The 21,298-nt window shown below is 48.5% G+C and overlaps 1 protein-coding gene across 1 annotated transcript in view; it reads right to left on the minus strand.

The window, feature by feature from the left end:
* ABCE1 (ATP binding cassette subfamily E member 1) overlaps nucleotides 1-21,298 on the minus strand; it is a 670,940-nt gene that overhangs the window by 385,759 nt on the left and 263,883 nt on the right. The window contains exons 6-7 of the mRNA XM_069631213.1: nucleotides 16,062-16,199; nucleotides 15,774-15,843 (exon numbers count right to left, since the gene is read on the minus strand). Coding sequence (XP_069487314.1) covers nucleotides 15,774-15,843; nucleotides 16,062-16,199 — 208 coding nt within the window. The remainder of the gene's footprint in view (nucleotides 1-15,773; nucleotides 15,844-16,061; nucleotides 16,200-21,298) is intronic.

Genomic DNA, 21,298 nt, shown 5'->3' on the forward strand with positions numbered 1-21,298 from the left:
ACAAATAACCCTTTGTTGTAAACTGCTGAGGAAGATTGCAGAGAAGCGAGTGCTGGAACTGGATAAAAGGAGAGGCTGCTTGCGTGAAAAGCAAGTCGACCACTAGAAGCTGAAGTTACTGAAAAAGAAGACGGCCAGAGACACCTGCCGACCCTTTGCAACACTGTGAATCGACCACTGCTGTCCCGACCCAGTTTTCTGTGCAACAGGAACTCCGAAGACGACGACTCCACATGACTCCTACCTCTGCAAAATAGACTTGGAAGCTGGGACACCTATTGCCTGTGGTCAAAAAATATATACGCTTTCACAGAAATGGAGTACGATCACTTGGAGTACCTACAGGAGAGACTTGCGCTGGGTTTTATTCACCATTCTCAGAGCCCTTAAGATCACATTGAAGCATTGATATCCTCTCATTGACTTCTGTGATGCAGGATCGGATACTGGGCGCAAAGGTATTCACTAAACGGATCTCAGAGAAGCTCATCATCTTTTGATGATTAGGGAAGGAGATGAGTGGATGACAGCATTTCAAACTCGCTTTGGACCTTTTGAATACCAGATGATGCTGTTCAGCCTCTGCAATGCCCCAGCAGCATTTCAGTTTTTCATTAATGAGGTAATTGGGAATATTTAGACATCTTCATGGTTGATTACATCAATGATATATACATTTTTTCCAAGGATGAAGGTCAACACGAACATGTAAGGAAGAGCCTGACGAAGCTGCGGAAGAACTATCTTTTTGAAAAGCTGGAACAGAGCCAGTTTCACACCTCAACGGTGGGGTTCTTAGGTTTCATAATTTCTCCGGCTGGGCTGCAAACATATTCCAGTAAAATAAGGGCGGTTTTATAGAGGCCAACACCAACCAATGTCAAGGACATCCAAAGTTTAACAGGACTTGCACATTTTTACCACAGATTTAGCCAAGATTTTTCAACGGGTGGTGACACGAATTACCCGGCTTCTGAAGAAGGGAATGAAGTTTGTGTGGGGTGGAGAAGCGGAAGAGGCTTTTAGTTTCTTTGAGAGGTTCATCAAGGGACCAGTCTTGCTACATCTGGACATTGAACAACCGTTTTTTGTGGAAGCGGATGCTTCGGATGTAGCTATGAGAGCGGTCATCCAGTGACAGGTCAACTTTATCCAGTAGCTTTCTGTTCGAAGAGGTTTTCTGCAGCCGAGAGAATTACACCATTATCAGACAGAGAACTCTTGCCGATCAAGGCCTCGTTTGAGTAGTGGAGACACTACCTACTTGGAGCCAGACACTGAGGGACAGTTTTAACGGACCACAGAAATTTAACATTCCTGTGTTCAGTGAAGACCTTAACACCACGACAGTTGCGTTTTTTGCGGAGAACGATTTTGTCATCACCTTCAAACGAGGACGCCAGAATGTCAAGGCTGACACATTGTCAAGCTGTTACCCCAGAAGTACTAAAGGAACACCCTTTCACCCCAGTCTCTTCATTGCTAGAACGAAACTGGTGAATGAGGTGAGAAAGTCTGGTAAGTTTGATAAACAAATCCATCAGTTGATGACTGAGAAACAGATGTGTGAATTGGCTAGAGGGGATCCAGCTAGCCAGGTGTTAGGGGAAAATTCTCATTTATGTGCCAATTCCCTTCAACCTTAGAGCCCACCCCTTCTCCCCCCCGCTGGACTTTAGGACTTTTGAATTTTAACCATGGAGTAAGTGGGGGCTTTTTTGGAAGTGCTGGGGGGTTACTTAGAAGCCCCTTTTCCTACTTACTCATGTAACCTTTTTTATGTTACCCTCACAACTGTAAATGGATGGTGGTAGTGGTTACATTGGTAGTAGTGGTTTAAATGTATTGATTTCTATAGCACCGAAGCCCGCAGGCATCAGGACACATTACATGAAGACAAGGAGAACAGAAAAGTGATGTGACATTAGGGTAGGATTACTGGTTCTGAGTAGGTTACATTTCATGGACATTAGTGTTTATGCGGGTCCTTTATTTGAATAACAGTGTCTTCAGTTTCTTTCTAAAGGATAGGTATTTAGATTCTAGTCTTAGGCTGTTTAGGAGCTCGTTCGACAGTCAAGTGCATCGTCTTTAAGCCAGACCGAAACTCCAGGAAGATCCCGAGGATCCCCCCGAAGTAGGACGATCCAAGCTAGAGTCACCTCACCAGAGTGCTGGACTCATGGAGTGAAGGAAGCCCATCAAGTGTCCAATAAAGTAGTGGTGCCATTTGCCGGTAGCTGAAACCGCAAAGTGCTGCTGAACTGAAAAGAGCACTTAGCCCCCCCAACCTTCGAACTGCAGTGCAGGAGTCCTCCAGAGGTCCTACCTCTTGTCCCAACGACTGATGCCCAGGAACCCAGGATCTGCAACACTGCAACCAGACCAGAAGCCAGCTGGATCCTCTTCTTCTAACCAAAGGTACTGTGCTGACTAAAGGGTAGCTGGCATTATTTCACTTGAGACTTGCAGTAACTGCTTTTTGAAGAGTTGATCTCAGCTATGACTTTTCACAAGCTGTTGGGAGAATTCTCAGAAATGTCCCAATTCCTCTACCTTCGAGACCCCCAGCTCTTTTGCTGGACTACAGGACTTACCTGGAGAGAGTGAGACCCTTTTTTGCCACTCATGTATTTTTAATGTGATTTTGAACACTGTTTCTTTTAGTTGTGGAGTCTGACAAACTCCATTGCCATAATCATTTACATTGTGTCACAGCACCTTCAGTGCAGTGGCACAGGGAAGTCTTTCAGATTTCCCAAAGGTTTAACAACCTTCTCTTGGATAAACTACTGTTTCCAAGAGCAGTGAAGTGAAATTGACTACATACATTTGTAACTGTCTAGACCCAGCACACACTAGCTTACAATAGGGTGCTGGAGGGGTTACTTAGTACCCCCTTTGTCTAGCTACTCCTGTAACCATTTTATGTTACCCATTCCTCAATGAATGATTGGCAGTGGTTTACTTTTAACTATCGTGGGTTGCTTTTACCGCGGGCTGCGTTCACAGCTGCATTAAAGCACCCAAGGGTGCCATTTTTGTCAAAATGTCCCCCCCGCCCTCCCCCATCTTCTTTTTTCACCATTTCTTTGTGGAAAGGTCCTTCTTGAGATTTACTCTGCGCGCCAAACCAGGTTTGGTCCGTTTGCTCATTTTGCCTTTGCCGGGATTCACGAGTGAAGCCTGCCTCTGGCTCCAGGGTGTCTGGCGGGGTCAGGAAGCGAGGGAGGTGCCCGAAACTCCCTGTACTTAGTCTCCTAGGAGACAGGAATGCACTCTTAGGTGATTGGCCAGCTGGCTATCCGGCAAGGACAGCCACCCTGCTGGGTGACTGACAGCTAGGTTGGAATGAATGGGAGAAACCTGCATAAAAGGCGAGGCTTTTGGGCTTGGAAGGCAGAGTAGACTACTGGACGAAGGAATTCGAAGAAGAACTTGGAAGAGACGCCTGCTGCAACTCCTGGACCGTTTGTTTGCCCGGTGAAGCCCTGCTGCAGTGCTGAAACTGCAATTTCGTTTCGACTAGAGAACTTCTCACCTTGACTTGGTGGGACCAATCAACTCCAAAGCAAGCCACCTGGACATCCTCTCTGAGCTGGTTCAAATTCCAATGCAGTTGCTGCTGCCACCCGAATAGCCAGTGAGAGGAACACCAGACCGTGTGGGTTCCTTTTAAGTTAGCCAAGAGCTCCAGGAAGATCCTCCGGACCCCCAGGAAGCAGGACTGACCGAGCCTGAGCCACCTCAGAGTGCTGGACCCCAGATGCAAGGAAAGCTCATCGGCAGCCAAGAGTCTGCAGTGTTGCTATTTGCTTAGACACAAGGAGCTGAAACCGCGAAGTGCCACTGAATAAAAGTTGGTCCTTTTCTGTCGCTGATCATCCCGTTGCAGTGCAAGAGTCCTCCAGACGTCCTCCAGACGTCCTCCAGATGTCCTCCCTCTTGTCCCCTCGACTGAGGCCCAGGAACACGGGATCTGCAGAACTGCACAGGAACAGAAGCCAGCCAAAGCCCTTTTTCTTCTAACCAAAGGTACTGTACAGTCTAAGAGAACTTACCTCTTGATGTAAGGAACAAGTTACTTACCTGTAACTGTTCTCCAGCATGGGTCTGGCATGGATTCACATGCGCATGAATATTCCCAGTCGTCAGGCTGGGAATCCTCGGTAAAGAAAAAAATCAGTTTCAGTTTCACTTCTGAACTGTCTTTCTTCTAACAACCAATCATTGGTCTCTGGGTCATACTGCCTCCAGGGCAACTACATACTGCCTCCAGCCAATGACTGCCCTCTATCTAAGCCTCTCCTGTGGCAGCCATCTTCAGATTTGGTAGCATGTAAAGTGGCAGTAGGACCAAGAGAAGAGCCGCAGAGGGGTAGGCGGGAGGGTTCGCATGTGAATCCATGCCAGACCCATGCTGGAGAACAACAGTTACAGGTAAGTTAATTGTTCCTTCTCCGGCATGGATTCACATGCTCATGAAAAAAGAATACATAGCAGTACACACATGCATAACCACGTGAGGTGGCAAGGCTCAACATTAAGCATCTTTTACCTCCTCACCAGGCTCACCTTCAAGCGAACAGGTTGGGCAGCACTGCTTGGCCGACTCCGGACTCCTCCCTGTCGACGCATTGGAACTTCGTGAAGTTGTGCGTCGACCTCCACGTAGCAGCCCTGCAGATTTCAAGCAGGGGCACACCAGACAGGAATGCCGTAGTTGCAGCGATCGCTGTGGTCGAACGGGCTCTCGGACGGCAAGGCAACGGTCGGTTTGCCAACCAGTGACAATGGGTGATGCAGCCAGAGAGCCACCTGGAAATGGTAGCCTTGGAGAGGGCCGTCCCATGGTTCACAGGGCCAAAGTTCACAAAAAGTTGCGACGTCTTCCGAAAACTCTTTGTGCGGTCCACATAGAACTTCAGCGCTCTAGCCACATCCATCGAGTGCAAAGTCCTCCCAACCGGCGACGAAGGCGTCGGGAAGAATACAGGCAACACCAAGGGCTCGTTTAGATGAAAGTCCAACGGCACCTTGGGCATGATGAGGGATGCGTCCGTAGCACCACCCTCGTCTCATGGAATGTCAAATAAGGTGGTTTACAAGAGAGTGCCTCGATCTCTCCCACTCGTCGTGCCGAGGTGATGGCCACAAGAAAAACTGTTTTCCATGACAAAAAATTCAATGGCGCCGAATGCATAGGCTCGGGGACCCATGAGCCTAGAAAGCACCACATTGAGCGCCCACGCCGGGGCCGGAGCCTTCACCGGCGGGAACGAGCAAAATATTCCTTTGACGAACTCCTTGATCAAACGATGCGACCATAAGGATGATTGTCCCGGAGATCTGGTGTAGCGGGAAATTGCCGTCAGATGAACTTTGATGGAAGCATGGGCCAGTCCTGCCTTGGCCATTAACAAATACGGGAGCACCTGCGGAGCAGTGACTCAGAGGGTCGATCTTCTGAGTACGGCACCAAATGGCGAACCTCTTCCACTTGTGCCCGTAGCATTTGAGAGTAGATTAAGCTCTGGCCTTGGCGAGCACCTCCTTACAATCTGCTGGGAGATCGTAGCCCCCAAACTCTAGTGCTGCATGAGCCAGGCCTTCAGGTTCAGCAATCCTGGGTCGTGGTGCAGAATTGCGCCTCCTTCCCTGGCGAGAAGATGTGCGTCCGTCAGACGTTTGACTGGAGCGGACGCCATCATGTCAAGAAGGTCCGGGTACCTTATCTGTCTCGGCCACGCCGGTGCGACGAGGATCATCCTGCACCGGGACCGTCTGAGTTGATTCACTCGTCGAAGCAACGGAGGGAACGCATACAGAAACAGGCCATCCCAGGGAAGAGAATGCGTCCCACGTGCTCTCCGGCTGGGGAAACCTGCTGGCAAACCTCTGGCACTTGGTGTTTGTCGCCATCGCAAACAGATCAATCTGGGGATTGCCCCATCTGTGGAACAGGCGATCCACTTGGTTCTGCCGAAGCTCCCACTCGTGACAAGAGCGCAGATCCCTGCTGAGAGTCGTAGATGGTGTTCTTCAGCCCTGCTAGATGAAAAGGGACCAGCAACATCCCCTGGGATACGGCTCAGTGTCAAAGATCCTGCGCCTCTTTGGAGAGCACCAACCAAAGATCTGGTTCCCCCCACTCCCCTGCTTCTGGATGTAGAACATTGTGGTGGTGTTGTCAGTGAAGATTGAGGAACGGAAGGAAGGACTTGAGGGCCCAAAACATCGCCCGCAGCTCCAACACGATGTACAACGACTTCTCCTTCGGTAGCCACAGACCGAGTGCGCTCCCCATCCTTCCAGGGAGGCGTCCGTCGTGACCGTCTCCTGATGAGGTGGGGTCTGGAAATCCGAGCCTGCGGACAGATGGGCACGCACTCCGCACCACCGTATCGCTCGACAGAAACTCTCGTCGAGAGTGATCTTGTCCTCGAAGCTCCACACCACTTGAATACAACGGGCGTCGAGGAGCTCCTGCAGCAGATGCATTTGCAGCCTGCACAGCCGAGTGAGGTATATGCATGACGACATCATGCCGAGTAGGGACTTGATAGACCTCACCTTTGCGACCTTCAGGGCCAACAGCTGTTGTACCTCACGATCCTCTCTGACGGAGACGGCAGGCACGACACTGTTGAGTCGGGTTCCCAGAAACAGCGCACCCTGCGATGGAGTCAAGCAGGACTTTGCAAAGTTTATCGAGAACCCCAGGTCGTCAGGAGTTGGGCTGTCTTCGGCGTGTGGTCGACGGCGATGTCCTTTGAGTTCGCCCGGATCAGCCAGTCGTCCATGTACGGGTACACGTGGCTCCCTCGTAGACGGAGCTACACCGCCACAGGGTACAGGCACTTGGTGAACACTAGTGGTGCCGACTTCAACCCGAAGGGAAGGGCCTTGAACTGGAAGTGAGGTTCTTGAACCACGAAGCATAGGTACTTGCGGTGTTCCTTGTGTATGGGGATGTCAAAATGGGCATCTTCCAAGTCCAGCGACGATAGAAAATCCCCTAGCTGTCCTAGCACGTGCTGAAGAGTCACCATCCGAAACTTTTGGAACTTGTTCAGATGGCAGAGGTCCAGAATGGGCCCCCAACCGCCGGTCTTCTTTCTGACGAGGAAATAACGAAAGTACACTCCAGAGCCCTGGAGTCTTTTTGGGACGAGCTCGATCGCCCCTTTTCTGATCATGCACTGTACCTCCAGCAGCAGCTGAGGGGCGTAATTTTCCTGACGTGCCACTGGTGGTATTCGTGGACACTTCCGTTGGAAGTGTAATGGCGTGCTCCAAAGCCACCTCGCCTCCCTGTAGAATCTCCAACGCCTCAGCCCGCTTGTCGTCGGGAAGGAAGTCCAGGAGGGGGGGGGGGGGCGTTACTACAAGTTCCCTGTAGTAACGCGCCATGATGGCAAGGGCGTTAGCAGCCTTCATGGTCGTTGCTGCCGACAAGATCACTCTTTGCCCCATGGCTTATAACTTCTTCCCCTCACTGTTTGGGGGGGGGGGGGGTGAGTGGGGGGAATGGTCAAGGGGAGGGGAGGAGGCCACCGACGAGTAAGAGCCCGAAGGCGACTTCTTGGCTGATGCTGAAACCACAGAGTCTGGAGACGGCTGTGACCGTAAGCACTTGGGTGCAGAGTCCTGCACCCTGTATTTCTCCTCGTATTGATCCCTCTTCGCCGTAGCCGAGGAAGGGTTCTTCATGAGGGACAAACCGTCGTCCCAAAGGTCATCCAATAACGGGATTGAAAGTACGGTCTTCCTCTTCGCCTCCTGGCACTGGTAAAGGAAACCCTCTTCTCCTGCGGGGCACTGGAGATCGCCCTTACCAGTGCCAGTCGCCGCCATGTCCGGTTCCATGTCATCCCTCAGTGGGGGGAGAGGGAGGCGAGGGGTGAAAAGGTGGAGGAGGTGAACTCTGCTCCTCATGGGTTGTGGTACCTCGGATGGCCTCGGCACCGCAGGTGGTCTGCCGGTGCCAGAGGCATCCTTATCCGGATTGCCGAGCACAGGGTATGCAGAGCCATCAGAATGTCCACGGAGATATCCCCAAGTGGCTGCTGGGGTGGATGCGACAGGGACCGGGGCATTTGTGGCTTAGGATCCGCTCCGTCATCACTGCCCTGTTGCTCCTAGTCGTCACCTTCGTCATCGCCCTCGTGGGGATCCCCTCCGTAGGACCTGTTCTCTACGCATCTCCCCTCCTGGAGGACCGGGAGGCTGGTGAACTCTTCGTCTGAGGAAATATCTGTGCCCTGGAGGACTACTGTGCCCCCCCTTCTGTGCGAGCAGGGGAGATGGTTACGGTGAAGGCAAATCAGCTCCGGCGGCCTTCCAAGGGGCGCCGCTACTACTGCGATAGAAGTGTGGGACTTAGCCTGATGCACCTGGGCCTTCGTGGTCTTGACTGCGTCCGCGGACTTCACCTTAGGGGAGGGTCATGACCCTGCTCCCCCTTGGCCTACTCAGTCGGTCCAGCCTGGGTCTTCTCCAAAAGCTTGCCCGGATGGTCAGACTTCTTCTTTGAAGAACCTGAGCGTTGGCTCGTGGCCAAAGGTGCTGGAGACATTGAACTCGCCCTGGCCGCCGAGGGGACCGTCGCAACGGCACTCCTGTAGGCAGTGGACTTGCGGTGCTCAGCCTTATGTTGGGCACCAGCGGAAGGGGCGCCGTCAAAAGGTCTTCGAAGACCGTTCCACTTTCTTCTTCTGGGCAGGGGAGGCATGCTGCCAGGACTCACCCAGAGCAGGGGCCTTGGCCTGCAGCCACTCGTTGAGGCACGTGGGTCAGTCGGTAATGTGCACGGCCCCATCTCCCGACAAGCCACACCGTTGTCCTCCACATGCGTCTGGTCCGAATGCAGGCAGCAGGGTCACAGGGAATGTCCATCGTCTGAAAAGACGATCCGTAGGTTGCAGCCGGGGCAAACCTTCGAGGCACTGAGTCCTTCTCCTCCACCATATCCATGGGGTGTAGGCCCGTAGAAGCTTCTGGAATCCTCCAAGAAGAAACTCGATGAAAATCCCCCCTTGAGGGGCGCTGAAGAATCCGAAAACGGGTCCACGTTAATCGGAAAGGTTAATCGGAGCTTGAGGCTCGATTGACCGAAAAAAATCAAGTAAAACTCTTAGAAAATCGCAAAACACAGTAAAAGCTCAAGAGCTTTCACGAGGACTCCGAACAGTTGAACGTGTGGTAAAAATCTGAAGATGGCTGCCAGAGGAGGGGCTTAGGTAGAGGGCAGTCATTGGCTGGTGGCAGTACGACCCAGAGACCAGTGATTGGTTGTTAGGATAAAGACAGTTCAGAAGTGAAACTGATTTTTTCTTTACCAAGGATTCCCAGCCCGACGACGGGGACTATTCATGAGCATGTGAATCCATGCCAGACCCCATGCTGGAGAACCTTGCTTGTTCTCTGCTGAGACCCGTCTTGGTTGCTCTGTAGAGTTGCTAACAGCTTCTGTACTTCACAAGCCTAATTAGCTTGTGGCCCTGCTTTGATTTCCTCTTTTCTACAAAGACTTTTACTTACCTGCAAGAAGTGCTTCGGCTCACCTAGACTTTCACCTAGCCTGGCTCCCTGAATGACTCTTCGTCCTCTGACATTGTGTTTGGTCTTACTTCCAGGAAGGGGTTTACTACTTTTGGTAACCCCCAATGCAAAGTTACTTACCTGCTTCAGAATATTTGTGTGATCTATTGTTGTGTTCTAATAACCTTTATCTTTAACATACTCCTAAGCCTGAGTCTAAATGCAAACAGCGATATATTAATGTCCACAGTGTCCTAGTTACCAAAGTCACCCGAGGGTGTAGGAAGTGTCTGTGCCATCCCAAAAGGGTACTTACTGATTTAGAAACATTATGAGTGTGTATTGTGGAGTGAATTTGTGCGTTGCTATTATATTGCCTCCTTCTGAAGAAGGCTTCCTCTGACTGTTAAATTATTGTTTAAGCAAGAAACCTTGTGTGTAAGTGTTTATTTGAATACTTGTCACTGTCAATCTCTGTGTAACTCCCCCACAGCTCACATTGACACCTCTTGAGATAAGCCTGGCTGCTCAACACGCTACCAACCTGTGTAGTACAGACTTATACCAAAGGTTGTGTTCCTATTGCCAGGAGGTCAGGGTTGTTGTAGTGCACCCAAAGGGTACTGCATGCAATCTTGCCTAACACAAGCCTAACAGTGTGTGGCCCAACAGCGATTTTCTAGAAACTCTCTAACTTTGTGCAAGACTTTGTGCTATCTAAGAAGTGCCTCAGCTCCATAGACATTGTTCATATTGACTTTGGCTGTCCTGGCTCCCTGCACACTCTTCAGACCCATTGACTTTGATTCTAACTGTCCCTCATAGGTGGAACATTGGTTTAACTAAGTATTGCTGGGAAAGGTTCAATTCTAGACTTCATTGGGGGGATTGTAAAGTGCTCACATACTCGGAGAACCCGTTAAAATTTTTTCCTTTCCTAACCTTTTCCACAACCTCAGAATCTTACCAAGTGCAAAAGTGATATATAAATGCCAAAACTGTCCCAGTAATTGAAGACACCTCAGAGTGTAGGAAGTGTGTATGAAGACTCTCTAAAGAGTATGTACCTACTTATCTTGATTCTGAGAACTTATTATGAAGTGTATTTTTATTGTTGTACATTGCCGCTTTTTAAAGAATGCTTATTTAAAACTGACCATTAAGTAATTATTTTACTAGAAAACCTTGAGTAAATGTTTTTGGATACTTGTAATTGTGGATTTCGATGCTACAGCTCACACTTACCACTCTTGCGGTAAGTTTGGCTGCTCAGTCACTCTACCAACTTGTGTAGTTCAGACCTATACCAATAGGGGGGTTACCTAATACCAAGAGGACAAGGCGGGTGTAGTCTCCCACAGTGTTACTGCATACAATCCTGCTTAACACCTGGTAAAGAGTGGTTTACCATGCATGGATGCAAGGTTGTTTGTACCGTCTGAAGAACTGCAGGAGGAGCCGCTAAAACTTTACCATGAATCACCTTTAGCGGGAAATCTAGGATTTAGAAAAACAAAGGAATTGCTACGCAGAGAATATTGGTGGGAAGGAATGCATAAGTATACCTTGCATTATGTAAGAACTTGTGAGATTTGTGTCCGAGTGAAGTCTGAGCACCAAAAACCTGTAGGCCTTCTAATTCCGCTATCCATTCTACCTCGCTTGTAGCATACGATTTCCCTAGATTACATTGTAGATCTGCCCCCGGACAAGGTTTGTACTACCATTTTTGTTAGTGTTTGATGTTCTGTCAAAATCAAGTCATTTTATACCTATTAAGGGGGCCCCTAACGGCTTCTTCCTTAGCGCAAGCCTTTTTACAGAACTTAGTGAGACTACATGGTTTGCCGTCTCAGGCGACATTCGACTGTGGGGCTCAATTTGTGTCTAAATTCTGGCAAGCATTTTGCAAAGAGTTAAAGATTGAGGTTGACCACAAGTTACCATCCCGAGGCTAATGGTCAAACAGAGAGTGAATCAAGAACTAGAAAAATACTTATGTTGTTATATAAAGTCGGGTAAAATTTGGGTGGAGTTATGACTGGCAGAATTTCGCAATAATACATCCAAAGATTATATGTCCATGCCTCTGTTCTTTCTGAATCAGGGTTTTCATCCAAGATTTCTTAGGGAGGCAAGGCTGGAGGAGGTAGAGGTTCCCGATGTTGAGTGCAGGTTGAAGGCTAGGGGTGAGAATCTCAAGAGGGCCATGGAGGCATTACAAAGGAATAAGCCAAGCTAAAAGAAGTTTGCTGATCGCAATCGGCAATATGTTCCAGAGTATAAGGGGGGGCATGTTGGTTTGGCTTTCCAGTAAGAACATCACTCTTAAGGGGAAAAAACAAGTTCAATCCCTGTTACATAGGTCCTTTTGAGATCAAACGAGTCCAGTCTCCAGTTACAGTGAAATTGAAGTTGCCTTCAGGTCTCAAGGTACATCCCATTTTCCACGTTCACCTTTTAAAACCATACAGGAAGGATACCAGAATTCAAGAGATGCCCGGGCCAGTGAGTGAAGATTCTGGTAGGGAGTACAAAATGCAGGCAATTCTGGATTCTAGAGTGGTGTCGCAGAAGTTATATCTGGTGGATTGGAAGGTGCATGGTCCAGAAGAAAGATCAAAGTGGGCAAGGGAGGATGTTCATTACCCACGATTGGTCAGAAGGTTCCGTCAACACTGCCCAGAGAAACCAGGCCCCGGGACACAGGACATTACGGAGGGGATTGGTGGTGCCCAATATCAGGTTCCCGTTAACTATTCACTTTAGACAGAGTTCTGGATTAGGGGGAGAAGTGCAAGTTTTTAAGTTTATTGTTATGGGGTGGTAATGCCGGTCAAGTAAATCTTTTCCTTAACACTGCCTTTCAGGATACTGGAGTGTCCCAATAAAAATGGTAGGCAAGCAGAGCAGCAATGATTGGCTCTTTGGTGTTGAGGTAGTTTTGGAATCTAGAGGATGATTCTAAATTGCCTTTCATTCCATTCAAGTTCAAGGACGGTTGCAGTATACAGAGCTCCAGTATTTAACTAAAGTGCAACTGAATAAGTTATACCAGGGAAGCAGAAGCTTAGGTTGAGACCATCAGTCTTCAGCTGGAAGTAACAGAGCTCGGAGGATCCTCGTTCTCTCACCAGGCACCGAAAACATGGAATGACCTACCAAATAATATACATAACACAAGAAACTACCAAGTATTCAGGAAACTGCTCAAATCCTGGCTCTTCACTGCATAACTAGAAGACCACCCACAAGAACGCCCACACCGCTAAACAACGATGAATAAAGAGACCGACCTCGGTCCCCACCAAACAACCGAAATTTAACAGAATGCACCTCCCGACATACCATAAGACATCCTCAGCGATAGCTACAAGAGGAGGACACTACAGACTGAACACAGTCAGACCAAGACAAAATCACTTCGACGACTCATCCACAGCATCACGGCCCGTACCACACCGAAAGTTCAAGCAGACATTCACTTAGATGGCAGGGTAAGAGGAGACCACTACTCCTGCTCCGACACATGAGGAGAATAGACACTCCAACCTCACTATACATAGTTCATTAGAATACAACAGTAGACATAGTTCTTTAGAATACAACAGGGATTGCGTGGCGCCAAAACTGAAATTTCTGTCACGGGTGGGCCTCTCTCCCTCTTTGTGGGACTCTTGATTTTAGCTGTGTTTTAGGACTCTACTGAATTATTCAACTGTTTCTCAAATCCAGCAAAGTAAGGTACTATACTCAATTGCTCTGTTGGGTCGTGGGCCTCTCCCCCATTATGCAGGAAAGTCTAGCCGACTTCACACCAGGCAGGATTCCCGAAACCCAGGCATTCAGCCATACTGTGATTAGCTGCAAAACATCTAACCCATTAACCAAAAAAAGCTCACAACTTTCTACATACTTAACTCACTCAAAACTAACAATCACCTCACGCACCGCAAGCCGCATGCACTTCACCACACCGCTACAACACAAACTGCACCAACAGCACAAGGACTGACATCGCTCCGATACTCACACCAAAAGCTCAGCGCACGGTGTATACCGAGTTAAAGCTGCCAACAGACCACCACTCTCACTATCCTACTCCCTCTTCACCCTACTAACCCATCCAACCTTCTCGTTTGCAGATCCGCCAGAGCACCTGGGGCCCAACGCCTTTGGTGACGGTGCGCGGTACAAATATCTTTAACATTTAACATTCAGATAAGAGCTGAGACAAATTAGGGAAACAAACATTTAATGCAAGTCAAGTGTTTGAAATGCAAAAATGTACATCGTGTTTGAACTTATTTATGTAACCTTCAAGTTTAGTTAAATACGTTTTTTTTAGAGCGCTGCAATTTAGCCAGACTTGCATCTTATTTAAGAATCATTTTCAGTAATTTCTGAGAAAAGAACATTGAGCAGCCTAGGGAGTCCTTTACAATTTAACTAGAGGAAGGTACAGAACAACTGTGAGCGTAGAGAAAAGTGCAGGGTCAGGAATAACAGTGAGCACGGAGGAAGGTGCAGCGTTCAACGATCTGTGGCTTGCTGAGCATGTTGGTTTCGAGTTGCCACAAGCATATTTGAGGAGGCAGAAGTTCCCCCGGCATCGTGCGCGGGAGCAGAGCCATTGTAGAAGAAACCCTTGTTGATCCACCTCATAAAAATGTAAATATTTTTGTTTGAAAATATCAGGAACTTTCTGCATGGAGGCAATTCAGAACTTATGATCTGAAAACTTCAACATAAGCTGAATAAAGAAGTAAAAGGAAGATCCTAAATTTAAAGTGGCAAGGCATTACAGAAAAGAAACAGTTGTACATTAAGAACAGTTAACGCAGGGCAAGAAGTCCCCGAAAATAAGGAAAGACTCTGTAAAGAGGAAAACTTTTAGTAAGAATAAAGACAGACTGCCATGGCAGGAAAAAACATTTATTTTAAAATCAACTCAAACTGCGAGCTATACAAAATATACTCGAGACATTTCAGGAGAAAAACAGATTTCCCTAAAGAAATGTTCAGCCTTAAAGGGTTCATCTGGGAAAACTCCAGAAGCAATGGTGTCAAAATACAAATGAGATCAAAAAGTACCTCCAAGCAATCGTGGAAGCAATAACAGGTAACTAAGGGGAGGAGGTATTGAGAATGTATTTTAGTGAAAGACCACAGCTGTGTTCATTTGCTGAACCCTAAACCTCCTGGAACCCTGCAATCAGAGAGCAAGCAGCAGGAACCTGTTCTTTTTTTATTTTCCCTTTCCCCCTGGGCTGGTCACCTCAGCAATTGTGAAAAAGATGGTTCGGAGGACCGGACTAAGGGGTCTGGAGAACTCATTGTCTGCTCCTGCATGATTAAGAGCTGGGACCGAACACCACCAAGCAGTTGCACATGAATTCCTCCCCACAAAGCAGTTGCACACTACCACTATGGACAGCTAGGTCTCGAACCTTGGACTAGATCTCAAGAGCATCTCCTCTGGCATCCATGGGCTTGGTTGCTTCTTTTTCAGCACCTGCGTGGTAGAACAAGACTTACCTGCGTTCACACCGCAGCCCTACCAATTGGATTTGTACCGTTTATTCCTATGAGGCACTTCTACAAACTTTAGAACTCCTTCATTGTTAAAATAGGTACATACATGGGGTTTGTAATCTTTCGTTGATTCCCGTGGGTACCTGGAATTTTTCACAAAAGACTAGAATTTTGGTAATTACTCAATTTACTGCAGAATTAAATGCATTCAGTCACGGCACTGCACCCCTGCCATACAAATGTATTACGACACTGGTCAAATTGAACCTATCTATTTCTAGGCGTTTAAATGGGACCATGAAGGTCTGTTTGGGGCCCTTGGGGGCTTAAAAGATTTCAACTCTTCCCTACCTTAAAGTGCATACTTAAGTATATGGTTTACCCTGGCTGGAACTCAGTCTTTCCCTTACAATACATTATTACATCTCCCTCCTCAGAGGGCTGTGGTTAAATCTCACTAATGGAGGTGTTTGGAGAAGGTGTACAATTCCAACTTGGTGAGTTTAGGCTTTGCCGTTAAGCCTCAAGCAGGAATTGGCAGTGATGAAAGGAGAATGTGCTGGAGTCAACAGGCTGATGTACCCAAAAGAAGCTGAGCGTAAGGCAAATCTCCTGAGCAGTTTTGGGGAGAACTACTAGATTAGAGTAGATGTTCCCCCCAGAAGGGAGAATCCACATGAAAAAAAAATACTCACCGAGCTGACTGCATACAACCGTCTGCGTTTTTGTCTCATCCTTCCTGTCCAAGATGGTCCCCACACTTCCCTGTTGTAATGAACCAATGAAGAATAGATTAACATGCATTATATATTCAAGGATAAGAGCCAATAGAGGCATGATGGAAGAGTGCCAAATTTCAAAACAGCTTTTAAGAAGCGGCACAGATATTTGTTCAAGCAGAACAAACTACATTGAACCACAAAGTTTAACTTTTTTCTCTCATCAAACTCTGTATGCAAAACAATCTGCGCCAGAGCACTAACCTTGGCAGCTTTTGGGATCTGGTCCACGTATTGTGGCTTTATGATTGCCTTCAAGTCATCCTCCAGGATTTTGGTGAAATAATTTTGCAACTCTGATCCTCTAAAATAAGTCAATATTTCTTGCCAATCTGGCGGATCCTATACAATGGACAGGAAGGGGATGAATGCAAGGTAAATTGACTTTAATATGAAGACTTCCAACATGTTCCAAATGTTACAGAAACATGCAATAAAAGCATACAAAATGCTAATAAATGCCTGCCAGACTTTGCAACCCAATATCAAAACAATTGAAATATGGAAATGGAAAGTTTAGGGAAATTAGTACATGATTTATCAAAATACTGAAAAGCCTGTGGTGCAAAAACCGAGGAGCAACAATTTCTTGATGCTTGTAGAAACGAGAAATTCAGAATACAGTCCATCTAGCCAGAGTCACTTTAGCAGGCTTCCTTCCAGGGCCAAGAACACAGAGCAACAAGTCAATACCAAGCCTATCTGAAAAGTTAAGATCTTTGAAAGTAAAATGTTAAGGCTTGAGAAACTTTCAATATAAGGTTTCCTTTACTGAGAATACACAAGGACTGGGTTGGAAAATTAAAGACATAAAGGCACATTGGGACGCCACTCCATGAAGAACAACCGTATCCCTATCAGAAATAATGTAATTCCTATCAGAAGAAAGATTCTACACCCTCAGATTCACAGTTGTTCACACACATCAAATGTATTCTTATGGTGTGCCGTGTAAACTATTCCCACGTATGTAGCCAAATTATATTTACAAATGTATATGCATGCTCAGAATTATTTTCTGAGATTAAAAATGTATAGTTACTGAAAATGATGACAAACTCATTATCATATACTCAACACTTTGGGTCACAATTGCATAAGCAATGGTTAGCAGTGAGGGCGCTGCAGACTGTTGGGAAAGATTTCTCTTTACAGCACCTATCCCTCCATTTTTATGGACCTGAAACTTTGTTTTTATTTTTTAATCTGACCTGCTCTTTTTGCAGTGCAGTTAAGCATTCAGCTTCACTACGTTGGGTTTTGCTCATTTAAATGGGGAAACTGACATGTCCTTCAGGCTGCAAGTACTGGAAAACAGTTTCCCTTAGTCTTGTTACTTTGCTACTTTTGGGAACTCTTTATCATGCACAATGCATCTTACAATGCAGTACAAAAGGATACACTATGTTGCCCTAGACCAACACAGAGGATTTTTGGTTACTTTAGGTATGCAAAGGGACAAGCTGGAGGCAGCAGTTACTTTCAGCAATTTTTTAGTGCATTTTGTTTTAGCCTTCACGTAACACGTCTACCGCGTTTGGCTCCCTACTGTGGCTGTGCCACAAGTTATTTCGTTTGTCCCTTGGCCATCTTTTCACAAATCATTCTTATTGGCCTATAAGGACAGGAAAATCCTTATACAGACTTCCAGTGCCCTGGGAAGTTGAGGCTTTTTGCGGGCTAAAGCAGGGCCATGTGCGTTTGCTGCCAGGAGGTGGGTTGGGACTGTCTTGTCCCAATTGACAAACTGGTTTCAGTGTGTCTGAATGGTATGCATGAGCTGATTGGACCACTGCTGCGGTGTGTGTGGGCCAGATCTTTGATTGGCTAGTGGGTGTTTTGGCTCCTACCTGGCTTTTGGATAAGAGTACCCCTGCACCAGTTTGAGAGATCCAGGAAGAAACCTGAAGGAGCCAAGTATCCTGTTAAGCTGCAAGACGTGCAAGGAGGCCGTGGACCCGTACGAAAAAGGCCTGTTGACCAACTTCTGCTGCTGTCCTGGAAGAGCACTGTCTTCGAGGTTATCAGAAGTCCTGCGAGGAAACTTCGACACTTGGCATGCAGGTGTTGGGGAGAATTCTCAGAAATTTGCCAATTCCTCTCTACCTTAGAGACCCCTAGCTCTTTTCCTGGACTCTCTGACATTCATTTTCTGCCTGGAGAGAGTGAGACCCTCTGTTCCCACTCTGTCATGTATTTTAATGTGATTTTGAACACATTTTTTTGTTTGTTGTGGAGTCTGCCAAACTCCATAGGCATCTTTTTTTTTTCAATGTAACATTTTATTGGCATTTAAACAACAGAGGCTTCATTATTCTTTGTGACATGCTTTTGAGTGAAACATAGTAAACAAGAAAAAGAAAACATGCCTCAGCTGAGGTAAAAAGATGACAAAACGAAAGGGGGGAAAAAGAATGGGGAGCGAGTCCCAGGGTGGTACGGGGGAGGGGTCGCGTCAATCTCAGATCGAAGTTACAGGGTTTGGGTGCTGTGGTTGCGATAGGGTAGGTAGTCATGTGCGCCAGTCCAGGGGGCCGCTGGGATGTTAGTCCATTTTAGTTAGCCATCAGAGCGCTGGAGGATGTCTGGCCACTCCCGGGAATCTTTCCACAAAGTCCAGGAATGGGCCCCAGGGGTTGTGGAACTTGTTTTGGTTGCCCAGCCGGATGGCAGTAATTTTCTCCGCTGCGGCCATGTTCCAGCATTTGACCCATCACACAGGGATTGCTGGGCCTTCCCGAAGCTTCCACAGCTTGGCGATTGCAATCTTGGCTGCCGACAGTAGGTGTGTGCAGAGGTCCGCCAGGTTGCCGGTCATCGGGAACTCTTTCTCCCTTGTCTCCCAGTAGGACAAACCCGGGGTCCCATGGTATTGATAGGCCTGTGATCTGTCGGATTTGCTCCAGGACCTCCCTCCAGAACTTCTCTGCCTTCAGGCATTCCCAGAGGTGGCGGAACAACGTTCCTGTGTCCGTGCAGCCCCTCCAACAGTGTGGCGGGATCGCGGGGTTGCATTTGTGAAGGATTTCTGGTGTCATGTACCACCTGTAACAGACCTTAATGGCTACCTCGGTTTGTTACGCATTTAGAGGTCTTGTGGGTTCTACTCCAGATGCGTTCCCAGCTGGTCCCGTCTAGTTCTGAGCCTAGGTCTCTCTCCCACTGGGTCATGTAGGGCTCCTTGGAGTCGGGGTCTGCCCTGTCCAGCAGCCTGTACAAGGTGGAAATCTTCCCGCTGGGTGGGGTTGTCGTTAACGTGAGCTCCAGTGCCGTCAGTTCTCTGTGCCCATGTATTCTCATTGAGTCATGTGACAACCAATGATGGAGCAGGGTGTAGTGAAACCTCTCGGTTTCCGGTACCTGGAATTTTCTCTTGCAATCCTCGAAGGCGAATAGAGAGTCTCCTTCGTAGAAGTCAGCTACGCGCTGCAGGCCGCCCGCCTTCCACTTAGAAAAAACGTTCTGCCCTTGGCCTGGGGTGAAGGAACAAGTTACTTACCTGTAACTGTTGTTCTCCAGCATGGATTCACGTGCTCATGAATATTCCCCGTCGTCAGGCTGGGAATCCTCGGTAAAGAAAAAAACAGTATCAGTTTCGTTTCTGATCTGTCTTTCGTAGTAGCAACCAATCACTGATCTCTGCGTCATACTGACCACAGCCAATGACTGCCCTCTACCTAAGCCCCGCCTCTGGCAGCCATCTTCAGATTTGGTAGCACGTGAAGTGGCAGTATGACCAAGTGAAGAGCCGCAGAGGGGTAGGCGGGAGGGTTCGCATGTGAATCCATGCCAGACCCATGCTGGAGAACAACAGTTACAGGTAAGTAACTTGTTCCTTCTCCAGCATGGGGTCTGGCATGGATTCACATGCTCATGAATAAAGAATACATAGCAGTACACATGCACAACCACGGGAGGTGGCAAAGGCTCAACATTAAGCATCACATCAAACTCAACATTAAGCAAATCTTACCTCCTCACCAGGCTCACCTTAGGCGAACAGGTTGCGCAGCACTGCTTGGCTGACCCTGGACTCCTCCCTGGAATCCCGATCGACGCAGTAGAATTTCGTGAAGGTGTGCGTCGACCTCCACGTAGCAGCCCTGCAGATGTCCAGCAAGGGCACACCAGATAGGAACGCCGTGGTAGCTGCGATCGCTCTGGTGGAATGGGCTCTCGGACGGCCAGGCAGGGGTCGGTTTGCCAACCGATGACAGTACATGATACAGCCGGAGAGCCATCTGGAAATGGAAGCCTTCGAGAGAGCCTTCCCCTGATTGACAGGTCCAAAGTTCACAAAGAGTTGTGACGTCTTCCGGAAACCCCTTTGTGCGGTCCACGTAGAACTTCAGCGCTCTAGCCACATCCAGCGAGTGCAAAGTCCTCTCAGCCGGCGATGAAGGCGACGGGAAGAAAACAGGCAACACCAAGGGTTCGTTGAGGTGGAAGTCCGACGGCACCTTGGGCATGAAGGAGGGGTGCGTCCTGAGCACTACCCTTGTGTCGTGAAAAGTCAAGTACGGGGCCTTGCAGGAAAGGGCCTGGATCTCTCCCACCCGTCGTGCGGAGGTGATGGCCACAAGAAACGCTGTTTTCCACGACAAGAACTTCAACGGGGCCGAGTGCAGAGGCTCGAACGGAGGTCCCATGAGCTTGGTCAGCACCACGTTGAGCTCCCACGCCGGGGCCGGAGCCTTCACCGGCGGGAACGATCTGAACAGTCCCTTCATGAGCTCTTTCACCAGACGATGAGACCACAAGGACGTCCGCCCCGTGGTTCTGGTGTATCGGGAGATCGCAGCAAGATGAATCTTGATGGACGCATGCGCCAGTCCAGCTTTGGCCAGCGTCAGTAGGTACGGCAGTACTTGGGGAGCCGTGATCCTTAGAGGGTCAATCTTCTGTGCGTGGCACCAGACAGAGAACCTCTTCCTTTTGTGTCCGTAGCATTTCTCTGTAGTCAGCCGGTATGTCGTATCCTCCAAACTCTAACGCTGCAGGAGCCAGGCCTGCAAGTTCAGCGACTTCGGGTCGTGATGGAGGATGGCGCCTCCTTCCCTGGAGAGCAGATCCTCGTCCACTGGCAGCTTGATTGACGGGGACGCTGACAAATCCAGAAGGTCCGGGAACCATATCTGCCTCGGCCACGCAGGTGCGACGAGGATCATCCTGCACCGGGACCTCTTGAGCTGGTTGATGAGCCGGATCAGCAATGGCAATGGAGGGAACGCGTATAGGAACAGGCCCTCCCAGGGGAACGAGAAAGCATCGCCCATGCTCCTCGGCTGGGGAAACCTGCTGGCGAACCTCCGGCACTTGGAGTTTGTCGCCGTCGCGAACAGATCGATCTGGGGTGTGCCCCACCGTCGGAAGAGGCGGTCCACTAGATCCTGTCGTAGTTCCCACTCGTGGCACGAGCGCAGCTCCCTGCTGAGTGAGTC

This window comes from Ambystoma mexicanum, chromosome 6q (assembly GCF_040938575.1).
Source record: "Ambystoma mexicanum isolate Mex_15411 chromosome 6q, UKY_AmexF1_1, whole genome shotgun sequence".
Lineage (NCBI taxonomy): Eukaryota > Metazoa > Chordata > Amphibia > Caudata > Ambystomatidae > Ambystoma > Ambystoma mexicanum.